This window comes from Rana temporaria, chromosome 3 (genome assembly GCF_905171775.1).
Source record: "Rana temporaria chromosome 3, aRanTem1.1, whole genome shotgun sequence".
NCBI classification, from domain to species: domain Eukaryota; kingdom Metazoa; phylum Chordata; class Amphibia; order Anura; family Ranidae; genus Rana; species Rana temporaria.
In genome coordinates, this window is record NC_053491.1 from 391,622,627 (window position 1) to 391,635,183 (window position 12,557).

The window sequence follows — 12,557 nt, forward strand, 5'->3', positions numbered from 1 at the left end:
CGTTGTTGTGTAGTATTCCACATTTCACAATCACTATTGTGTGGTTGAGCGCCCTCTACCTTCCATTTTCATTATCACAATTCAGTATTGTTCTTTGAGGAGCAGCTTATTTAGTTTAATTTAGTACTTATTTATATTTGGCGCGGAATTTTCTATTCTACATCTTATCCTGTGTGCTGGGTTTTTCGACCTTCTTCATTGTACAAGCACAGGAGCTAGTCATCCTGGCATACAGGTTCTGCCTCGCCATGTAAGCTAAGCTGCACATGTGCAGCTTAGTTTGCAGTCTGGGGACTACGGTGAGCAGGCATGTAGGTATGTTTTATTGCAGAAAAGACATTGCATGTCTCTTCTGCAATAAAATGCCTGCCTGCTCACAGTGTATGACAGTGGAACTTTAATTTGCCTTTCACATGTACTTATCTGTTTGCCTGGAGTTTGGATTTTCAGTAGTTGTGGTACTGAAAGCCAAAGTAGGTCTGCTTACCTTCATAAAAGCGAATCTTGTCTCGAAGAATCACCATTCCCTTGGTGAGAAGTTGGTTCTAAAAAGTGATACATTTTATCAGAATTTCATAACTATCTTAGTTTACAAATATTAATAAATAATAATGTAATACAACACTGCTATAGTGTGTATGTAGCCTTATTGGTGTATCTAAAAACTATATATAATAAAAAGTTATACATTAGCATATTTTATAATCTCACTTACAGCAAGTTGTTCACATTTGCAAACCTTTTTATTAAAGCTTAAAGTGGAGTTCCACCCATAAATATAACATTACATCAGTAGTTTTAAAAAAATGTCATTAGTCCTTTAAGAATTTTTTTTTTTTTTAGATGCCTTCAAAGTGTTGTTGCTAGGCAGAATAGTTAATCTTCCCTCTTCCTGCACCTAGGTGCTTAAGCTTCCTAACCTACACCGCACAGACTCCTGGGAATGTAGTGGGTGTAACTTTCCAGGAGTCTGTGCACTCCCCAGTCTGGAAGAATCATGTGACTTGGACAGTACAGGTGCTGAAACCTGATCTGAAACCTACTACACTGCTTGTGCAGCACTGAGCATGTGCGAGATCTTCAAGGCTGAAATACAGGAAGTCATACAGTCTGGCTTCATGATGCCCACACTTAAGATGGCCCCAGTCAATTTCTATTTTATAAAGTGTCTAAATGCTGTAACAACCTAACAAAACGGACCTTAGTTTACAGACTAACTTTACTAGAATACATTAAGCTTGTGTATTACAGGGGTATTTATATTTAAAAAGTGAAATTGTGGCCGGAACTCCGCTTTAAGCAGTCAAAATTGAAAATTAAGCCTTGAGATGGACACAGAATGTACCATCCTCAATGAAAGAAGGGTGACTCCTGAATGCCGCAAATCCATAGTGTCCTATGGAGATGAGTGAAGTGGCAACCTTAGCCTGGACTCCCACCAGGGCAAGCCCACAATGCATTTAACTCGGCCCCCTGGAGCTTAGTCATGGGGATTACGCAGCCATCCTGGCTCTGAAGAAGGACATACCTTCGAAATGCGTCATCCTGCATGGACCCTGGTGAGGTCCCCCTGTGCTAGAGTCACCAGCCAGTCTGGGAATGTTTAGCCACAGAGAGTGGCCCGATGTGCGCTAATACTACCTATGCTTGTGAGTAGTTCTTTTTTATTACACTTTTAAATAAAATTGTGTGGGATAATGCACTAGGCCAGTGCGCTCTCTGTCTTATTTTTTTTTTTTTTGTTGTGGTTTGAGGATGACCCCAGTCCTAGAGGCCAGCAAGGCTTCAAGAATTTTATCCAATCACACAACTGAATGACACTTCCTATTGTTTTATTTCACTCATGTGCAGGAGTTAATTGCTGTAGTTTTTGTTGGTGATCAATCAAATCAAACCTGACTTGGAAGCTTGAATCTCATAAGTGATACATACTGGAGAGAGAAAACCAAACAACACAGATTTAGGCCTCATTTACACGGCCATAAATGAAAGCACTTACAACCATTTTTATTTCTGGACTTGAATACAGCTGCATTTTATTCAATGGGAAAATTCACATAGGGATGTAAACATGCACTGTGCTCAGATCCATAACTAAAAATCCCCAAATCTGTGTCTGAGGACGTGGGTATACACATATACCACTGACTAAAATGAATACACAAATCTATTTACTGATTATTTACGTAGGAACTCTTGTTCCTTGCCTAATAATCCATAAAAAATGTACGGCCATGTTATACACATGGGGGCAGATCCACAAAAATCTGCCTATCTTTAGGCAGGCGTAGCATATCTAAGATACACTACGCCGCTGTAACTTACTTTTTCTTCTTGTGAATCCTCAAAGAATCCGTGCGGTAAGTTACGGTGGCGTAGTGTATCTATTGCGGCGTAAGGGCGCACAATTTCAAATGGGAGTGATGGGGGCGTGTTCTATGCAAATACGTTGTGACCCGACGTAAACTACGTCTTTTTTGAACGGCGCATGCACCGTCCTTAAAATATCCCAGGGTGCATTGCGACAAAGTACGCCGCAAGGACGTCATTGGATTCGACGTGAAAGTAAATGACGTCACATTCCTATTCACGAACGACTTACGCAAACGACGCAAAAAATAAAAAATTAGACGCGGGAACGACGGCCATACTTAACATTGAGTACGCCACCATATAGAAGCTTTAACTATACGCCGGAAAAAGCCGAACGGAAACGACGTAAAGAAATGCGACAGCCGCTCGTACGTTCGTGGATCGTCGGAAATAGCTAATTTGCATACTCGACGCGGAAACGCCACCTAGCGGCCGCCGAAAAATTGCATTTAAGATCCGACAGCGTACTAAGACGTATGCCTGTTGGATCGATCCCAGATGCCGTCGTATCTTGTTTTGTGGATACAGAACAAAGATACGACGCGGGAAATTTTAAATTACGCCGGCGTATCAATAGATATGCCGGCGTAATCCTTTTGTGGATCTGCCCCATGGAGTATACATGGAGTACTTTGGAAGTGAAGTGTACTGCAGAGAACTCTGATTAAAGGGGTTGTAAAGGTTAATTTTTTGATTTTCGAAATAGGTTCCTTTAACCACTTAAGGACCCATATACGTCGTCAGAATGGCACGGCTGGGCACAATCACGTACCTGTATGTGTCTCTTTAAGCCCAGCCGTGGTGTCGCGCGTGCATGCGACCCGGTCTGAAGCTCCCGAACCGCGCTCGCGGGACCCGCTGACCCGATCGCCGCTGGTGTACCGCCAGAGCTGAAGAACGGGGAGAGCTGTGTGTAAACACACCTTCCCCGTTCTTCACAGTGGCACTGTCATTGATTGTCTCTTCGCTGATATAGGGAAAGGCGATCAATGGTTTTTCACATGTCCAGCCCCGCCCCCTACAGTTAGAAACACATATGAGGTCACACTTAACCCCTTAAGCGCCCCCTAGTGGTTAACTCCCAAACTGCAATTGTCATTTTCACAGTAAACAATGCATTTTTATAGCACTTTTTGCTGTGAAAATGACAATGGTCCCAAAAATGTGTCAAAATTGTGCGATGTGTCCGCTATAATGCCGAAGTCATGAAAAAATTTGCTGATCGCCGCCATTAGTAATAAAAAAAAAAATATTAATAAAAATGCAAAAAAACTATCCCCTATTTTGTAAACGCTATAAATTTTGCGCAAAAAAAATCGATAAACGCTTATTGCAAGTTTTTTTTACCAAAAATAGGTAGAAAAATATGTTTTTTATATATTTTTGGGGGATATTTATTATAGCAAAAAGTAAAAAATATTGCATTTTTTTCTAAATTGTCGCTCTATTTTTGTTTATAGCGCAAAAAATAAAAAACACAGAGGTGATCAAATACCACCAAAAGAAAGCTCTATTTGTGGGGAAAAAAAAGGAATTTTGTTTGGGAGCCACGTCGCACGACCGCGCATCTGTCGCTTAAAGCAGCGCAGTGCCGAATCGCAAAAAGGGGCAAGGTCCTTAACCTACATAATGGTCCATAAAGGTAAGTGAATCAAGAATGCACTAGCTTAAAGGAACCTATTTAGAAAATAAAAACGAACCTTTACAACCCTGCGATTTTAGAGCGACTTGCATTGACATCTATTAAATGAAGTTGCACAGATGACACATATGAAATCTCTAGTAGCATGACTTGAAAGCGACACCGGTGTGAATCAGGGCTAAGGGTTCATTACTTTTGTAAACGTCTATGCTTCTTTGCATCCCTTACATGTTCATCCGACAAAATCTCTGAATGGGAAATGCAAAAAAGCATTGATGTGTGTTCGAATACAGCTGTATACAGTTATTCACTGCTAAGGCAGACTTTATGCGACACATGCGACTCCCTGGGTGGAAAGCAGTGGGAAATTCAAGCTAGACATTGTTAAATGCCGGTAAAAGCTCCCTATCCAGGAACCCTGAGACTACAGAGGTGATTGAGGAATTGCATTAACGTCCTTTTTCTGCTTGTTCAAAATATACAAATACTTAATGTGCTCACTTTACCAGTTGTATTGTATTTCACTTGCTGCCTGAAACCATTTTTTAAAAAGAAATCAAATGCCAGATACTCTGTAATGTCCATACCTGAAGGTATTCAGTGAAGAAGGAGCCCAGTTCAGTTTTTAGAAGCTGCCTATGGAAGAAACACACCAAATGTTAATTGACGCACAATTGCATTGACATCAGGATCAGTATAACACTTGTCTGCAGTACATCTGCCCTCAAAAGAAAACGGCACAATATTTCCAAAGAACACAAGTGTTTTGTTATCTTTAGAATTAAAGTGGATATAAACGCAATTCATGAAATTTGAGCTGGGCACATATATCTGCAGTGTTTTGTTATCTCTCTTCAATGAGCTAAGTCCCATAGCTCTTTCCTGACCCGTTCCTCTGTTTTCAGCCTGATAACTCCTGACAAATTTTTTGACACATCAGATAAAAACAGCCTGAAATTTCTGTCAGGGGAGGCTGCTAAAATAGATTAGCAGGGAGCTGGCCCTGATACAAAACACCTCTGAGAGTCTCTACCTATGATGAGAGAGGGTGTGTGCCTTTCCTCCAACCAGCAATTTTAGCTATCATGACTGTGGGGCAGATCCTCAAAGAAATTACGCCGGCATATCTGTTGATACGCTGCGTAATTTCAAATTTTGCGCGTCGTATCTTTGTTTTGGTATCCACCAAACAAGATACGACAGCATCTGTGTTAAATCCGACAGGCGTACGCCTTAGTACGCCGTCGGATCTAAGATGCAATTTTCCGGCGGCCGCTGGGTGGCGTTCACGTCGTAATCCGCGTCGAGTATGCAAATTAGCTTTTTCCGACGATCCACGAACGTACGAGCGGCCGTCGCATTCTTTTACGTCGTTTCCGTTCGGCTTTTTCCGGCGTATAGTTAAAGCTGCTATCTGGTGGCGTACTCAATGTTAAGTATGGCCGTCGTTCCCGCGTATAATTTTTAAAATTTTACGTCGTTTGCGTAAGTCGTCTGTGAATGGGGCTGGACGCCATTTACGTTCACGACGAAAACAATGACGTCCTTGCGACGTCATTTGGAGCAATGCACCCTGGGAGTTTTGCGCAGTTCGTTGGGTGCAGGGACGCGCTTAATTTAAATGAAACACGCCCCCTACTCGCCGCATTTGAAATCCGCGCCCTTACGCCGCGAGAAATACACTACGCCGCCGTAACTTACGGCGCAAATTCTTTCTGGATTCAAACCAAAGCCAGGTAAGTTACGGCGGCGTAGTGTATCTCAGATACACTGCGCCGGTGCAGATCTTTGAGGATCTGCCCCTGTATGTCCAGACATCACACTATGTGTTAAACAGGAAGAGAAATGTCCTATAAGTTTGAGTCAGTATGTGTCAGACCTCTACAGAGAAACCACTGCTTTCATACAGGGCCTTCCTCTACAGCATGCTGGTAGGAGACAGGCTTTTCTACTCAGGATGTGGCTGCTTTTTAAGGAAATTTAATTGTAAGACTTTAAACATCTTTCAGTCTGATGAAATGTGTTTAGCAGATTAAAGTTAATTTTTGCTTTAGGCATCCCTTGTTATCTAAATAAAATATTTTGCCATTGGTGGCCAGATGCCACTATCGCCCATGATCTCCATTTGTCAGCCAGCAGTTGGTAACTTGCATTTCAGGTGTTTACACCCTATGGCTCTCTGCAAAATGTGAACATTTCAAAATCTGCGCTGATACTTCAAGAGCCTGTACAAACATAAGGGAAAACACAATGGGGGGAATTCAATAAAGCTGCTGCTCCACTTTTCTGATGTTAATTGCTCTTGTAAATGTGTGTAGGCAAGACTGATGAAAGTCAGCTTCATTGGATATCTGATGAAAAAATCCATCAGACCATTTTCATCGGATGAACCGTTCGTGTGTACAGGGCATAACAGTTTTGGTTCTGATAGTGACTAATTTGCCAAATTCAGATGGTTCTAATTTGATCCACTTTTACATTACGGTGCAACACCTCCACCACATTCAAAATAAAATACAGATAGTTTGTATCTTATGAAAGTAGTTCTAATTAAGACCAACTTTCTTTTGGTTAGCAAAAGTCTCTTATGCGTTCTAATGCCGCGTACACACGACCGTTTTTTGCGATGTAAAAAATGAAAAAAAAAATTTATGTCATTAAAAACGATCGTGTGTAGGCTCCAGAGCATTTTTCGTGATGTTAAAAATGGCCATTAAAAATTTAGAACATGCTCTAAATTTTCGCATCGTTTTTAACGTCCTAAAAAATGGTCGTGTGTGGGCTTTAACAACGTGAAAATAACGCGCATGCTCAGAAGCAAGTTATGAGACGGGAGCGGTCGTTCTAGTAAAACTAGCGTTCGTAATGGAGATAGCACATTCATCACGCTGTAACAGACTGAAAAGCATGAAGACTGTCGTGTGTACGCGGCATAAGTGTGCCATATTCAAGAACAAGTTCTAGACATGTACATGAGTTTTGCTCATGCTGTGCCACTTTTGAAACGCATGTGAGACATTTTCACAAAATCTGTCTGCACCAGTCTTTGCGAATTTCGGGGAATAAATGCTGTTTTCACTTTTATGTTTCAATAATGTTTATTAACCACTAGGGTACCGCACGCCGCCAAATGACGGCGGGCGGAATACCCTATTGTTCTGACAGGACGTCATATGACGTCCTGTCATTTAAAGCCGCTAGGGGGCGCGCGCGCACCCGTCGCGTCACTGGGAACACAATGCACGTGCCCGGCGGCCGCGATGGCCGCCGGGCACCCGCGATTGCCCAGTAACTGAGCAGGGACGTGGAGCTCTGTGTGTAAACACAGAGCTCTACGTCCTGTCAGGAAAAGGAAACCGATGCTGTGTCCCTTGTACATAGGGACACAGGTCGGTCACCTCCCCCAGTCACCCCCCTACAGTTAGAACACTCCAAGGCTACACATTTAACCCCTTCCCCGCCCCCTAGTGGTTAACCCCTTCCCTGCCAGTCACATTTATACAGTAATCAATGCATATTTATAGCACTGTTCACTGTATAAATGTGAATGGTCCCAAAAATGTGTCAAAAGTGTCCGCTATAATGTCGCAGTCCCGAAAAAACGCAGATCGCCGCCATTCCTAGTAAAAAAAAATCATTATGTCCCCTATTTTGTAGGCAATATAACTTTTGCGCAAACCAGGTTATTGCAATTTTTTTTTTAACCAAAAATATGTAGAATAATATGTATCGGCCTAAACTGAGAAAAAATATATATTTTTTTAAAAAAAATTTGGATATTTATTATATCAAAAAGTAAAAAATATTGTTTTTTTTTTTCAAAATTTACGCTCTTTTTTTGTTTATAGCCCAAAAAATAAAAAACGCACAGGCGATCAAATACCACCAAAAGAAAGCTCTATTTGTGGAAAAAAAGGACGTCAATTTTGTTTGTGAGCCACGTCGCACGACCGTGCAATTGTCAGTTAAAGCGACGCAGTGCCTGAAGCTAAAATTTCGTCTGGGCAGGAAGGGGGTGTAGGTGCACAGTAGGCAAGTGGTTAAAGAATTTCAATACAATATAAAAGAGTCTCCTCGCATTCTCGTACAGTATTCAAAGCAATCAGGGAATCATATATTGTACAATTAGCAAAACGTAATTCACACCTGCCTTATAAACATTGTCAAATGAGCCCTTAAGATGTGTGTCAGATAGCTATATTATTATAATAAACAGTCTCCCATATCAGGGGCCTCCGAGTTGCTGTTTTCACTTTTAATTAGTAGACTGTCCCCCCTTATAACAAGTACTTGCTGAAAAGTAGGGTTGGCCCTAAGTATTCCATGATAATAGCAAGCGAAAAACCCCAGACCATAAAACACAATAGCACATTTATGTGGTCATAACCCGAGATGTATAAAAAGTCCTTCATACACTAAACTTTGCAGTTGCTGAGCGGTGACTGTTCAAAAAGCTATAATAAAATAAACCAATAAATGTTTTATGACTTCATTAAGCCATTTTTAAGGTCAGGTTTACAGGAAAAATAAAACCGGAGACTTCCAAGAAAGAAATATAAGCCATGACGGGCATTAGAGGCTCCGGAAATTTCTGTGTGATTTCTGTCAGTGGTTTCTTGAGAAGGAAAAACTAGCCAAATATTTGCTGAGAAATATTGCAACATGGGGCTAATCCCCCCCCTTTCTTAATAGTGTGGATACGTTGAAAGCCATTTGTTGCTTACATCGAAAAGTACTCTGCAAACAGGAACGGTCATTTAGTCATTCTTTAAGGAAAGCAATATGGCAGCTCCTTAAGGAGACCAATAAGGCCGCGTACACACGGTCGGACCGAACCGATGAGAATGAACCGAAGTTCAGTTTCATCGGACCAAACCGACCGTGTGTATAGGCCATCAGTCTGTTTTCCTTCGGTCCAAAATTTTAAAACATGCTTCAAAACCGAACGGATGGAGCGCTGCCCCATTGGACCAAACTGATGGTTAGTACAGAAAAGCATCGGTTCAAAACCCGCGCATGCTCAGAATCAAGTCGACGCATGCTTGGAAGCATTGAACTTCGTTTTTTTCAGCACGTCGTGTGTTTTACGTCACCGCGTTCTGACCCGATCAGATTTTGAACTGATAGTGTCTACACACATCAGACCATCAGGCCACTTCTGCAGTGAACCGATAAAAACGGTCCGTCAGACCATTCTCATCGGTTCGGTCCGACCGTTTGTACGGGGCCTAAGTGTCAGTCATTTTTCTGAGCATATGGTGGTTCCAAGTAGAACCTAAATAAATGTCAGTTAACCTTACGTTGCAAATAGCCATTCTTTCAGGAAAACTATATAGTGGCTGCCAGTGGAACCTAATAAGTAAGTCGGCCTTATGAGTCACTTAGACATTCTTCTGGTGAAATCAGTAACAGAGCTTCCAGAAGAACCTATTATGTATCAGTTAGTCCTAAGCGTTAGTTAGTTATTGTGCTGGAAAAACCATATGGAGCTGGAAGAGGTGTTAGCACAAACATGTATTAGTTATTTTTTTGGTAAGCAATATTGTGTCCAGTAGTGGTAGTCTTCCAGTATCCAGTAGTCTCCAGTCTCCAGTAGTATCCAGTAGTCTTCCAGTATTGGTTAGCAATAAGTGTCAGTAAGGCCTCTTTCACACTGGGCGGATCAGTAATGATCCACCCCGTGCACCTCTGCTTGCTCAGCGGGGATTGCTCCGTTGATCCCCGCTGAACCGGCGGATGACAGACACTGTGCAGGGACCGCCCTGTCTTTTCTCCGCTCCCCCCAATGGGGGGATCGGATGAACACGGACCGTATGTCCGTGTTCACCCGATCCGCCAGACGGATAGAAAAGTAGGTTTTTCCTACTTTGGCGGATCGAAGCAGGTCAGATGTCAGCAGGCATGTCACCGCTGACATCCGCGGCTCCATAGAGGAGCACGGAGCGCCCGTACAGGTCCGCAAAAAAAAACTGACAGACGGACCTGTATGGGCGCTCAGTGTGAAAGAGCCCTTAGGGCTTAAGCCTTTTTTTTTCCATTTAAAACATACTATGGTTCCTATTAGAACCCAATAAGGGACAGTTTCAGTTAGAAATTCTTCTAGGAAATCAATGGTAATTTCCAACTGAACCTTAATCTGTAAGTGTAATTTAGTCCTAAGTATGAGTTAGCCATTTTTCTTGGAAACCCATTTTGTGGCTGTCAGTAGAACAGGTATCAGTTGACCCAAAGTATCAGTTAGCCATTCTTCTAGAGAAAAAACGTAGTGCCAGTCAGAAGAGCATAACTGTCAATTATTCCAGTATCAGTAATGCCCTGTACACACGATCGGTCCATCCGATGAAAATGGTCTGACCGTTTTCATTGGTTAACCGATGAAGCTGACTAAAGGTCAGTCGTGCCTACACACCATCGGTTAAAAAACCGATCGTGTCAGAACGCGGTGACGTAAAACACAACGACGTGCTGAAAAAAACTTCCAAGCATGCGTCAACTTGATTCTGAGCATGCATGAATTTTTAACCGATGGACGTGCCTACAAACGATCAGTTTTTATCTATCGGTTAGGTATCCATCGGTTAAATTTAAAACAAGATTGTTTTTTTTTAACCTATGGATAAATAACCAATGGGGCACAAACACGATCGGTTTGGTCCGATGAAAACGGTCCATCAGAACGCTCTCATCGGTTTGACCGATCGTGTGTATGCGGCATTAGACATTCTTCTGGTGATATCTGGGAAAAAAATATGGTGGTTCACAGTAGAACCTAATAAGTGTTGGTTAGCCCTATGTATCAATTAGTCCATTCTGGTGGCTCTCAGTAGAACCTAAGTATTGACAGTTAGCTGTTATTTTGGAAAAAAACAATATAATAGTTTCCAATAAAACATAATAACTGTCAGTCATCCTTCTGGGAAAACTGGATGGCATTTGCCATAAGAACTGTCAAATCTACAAATATGACCCATACCCAGTGTCTTATACTAACATTTTGTAGGACTTCAGCTTACATTTTCATTAGTGAGTACCACCAGGGGCGTATTTACTGCGAGGCAAACAAGGCATTTGCCTTGGGCGGCATTTTTGTGGTGGCGCCTGTACCAGGATGATGCCTGCAGCCGCACCTTCTACAGCTCCAACCAAAAGACCCGAGCGACTGTCCGGCTGGCTGGGCAGCCAAGCAAAGCTGGAATCGGCTTTGATTGGCTGTTCATAACAGTAAACCAGAAGCAATGACATGACATCACTTCTGGTTTACTCGGAAACCATCAGCGCCAGTTTAAAAAAAATCTAAAGCATGCAAAGACACAGATCTGGTGTTTTGAAAGCTTTTAAGTGCAGAGGAGCGATTTGTGATCTACTAGACCAAAGATATCTCCGAAAAGAGTACCTGTCACAAGCCTATTGCTGTCACTTTTTGTAAGTGCCCCGGTCCTCCCACACACAGGCAAACAGCGATCGTCCCACATGTGAGGTATCCCCACGAATGTCAGATCATGCGCAGTAATTCTAGCACCAGACCTCCTCTGTAAATCTAAAGTGGTAACCTGAAAAGGCTAATAAATTATTGCCTAGGGATAGTAAAATTTACTTTGTTTGTCACACGGGAGTATGCGCAATTTTAAAGCGCCTGGAGTGGGAAAATTTAGATGGGGGGGAAGCCAGATTTTAATCTTGCCTAGGGCAGCACAAAACCAAAATACACCACTGAGTACCGCTATTGCAGAATAATTATCAACATCCCTTGCAACAAATATCTTATGCAGCCATATGCTAAAGGCATGCTACCCTCTCACTTTTGGTTCGAGGTCCAAATGTCCCATCCCTCAAAGATTAAAACAGCCCTGTACTTCAGGGTCATGTCAGAGGGGGGATTCTGCTACTGGGGGAACATCACCAAGTTGAGACAGCCATTTACATTAATGGAGTCTCTCACATGTTAGCGCGTGAGCAGCAATGGAGTGACACCAAATGAAAGGGGTAAGTTGTTTTATAGTGATCCTGTGGCTGGCAAATTATGCATATGGGCATAAGTGTACACAGCCTATTGTATAAGGGTGTGCACCCCAAAGCTCAAATACACATGAACGCCACCTGCTGTCACAGGGAGGAGGCTCTGAAGGTGGGAGACCGTTGATTGGGAGCATATTTTGTTACATCCTAAGTATAGGTGTAATGTGTTCCTACAGTTGAACCTAGCCTTTAATATAATGGGGGCATTTACACTGGCCACTGGGACCACAACCACCCAACTGGTGCCACCCCTGGATAATGATAATGCACATTTGGTGATTAGGATGTGCCCAGGCACAGCCGGCACACCCTGTGCGCACGCCTATGCATATGGGACAAGATATATACTCACTAAACATACAATACTCTTTTACTTATAGGTCCCTATAGCACATTTCAACCTTTGAAAAAAAAAAAAAAATCCTGCCAGCAACCTGTCTAAGCTCCACCTTCAATTGGACCAGATTTGTACATCCTATGGTCAATAGTTGACAAGCTCCACCCTTTCCATGATATATAAATTGGG

The 12,557-nt window shown here is 42.3% G+C and overlaps 1 protein-coding gene across 4 annotated transcripts in view; it reads right to left on the reverse strand.

The window, feature by feature from the left end:
* The window catches only part of PRR5 (proline rich 5), a 191,555-nt gene that overhangs the window by 39,891 nt on the left and 139,107 nt on the right, over positions 1 to 12,557 (reverse strand). For all 4 annotated transcript variants that reach the window (XM_040345811.1, XM_040345809.1, XM_040345810.1 and 1 more), the window contains 2 exons: positions 4,603 to 4,651; positions 488 to 545 (listed from right to left, as the gene is read on the reverse strand). In XM_040345811.1, the coding sequence (XP_040201745.1) occupies positions 488 to 545; positions 4,603 to 4,651 (107 nt within the window). The remainder of the gene's footprint in view (positions 1 to 487; positions 546 to 4,602; positions 4,652 to 12,557) is intronic.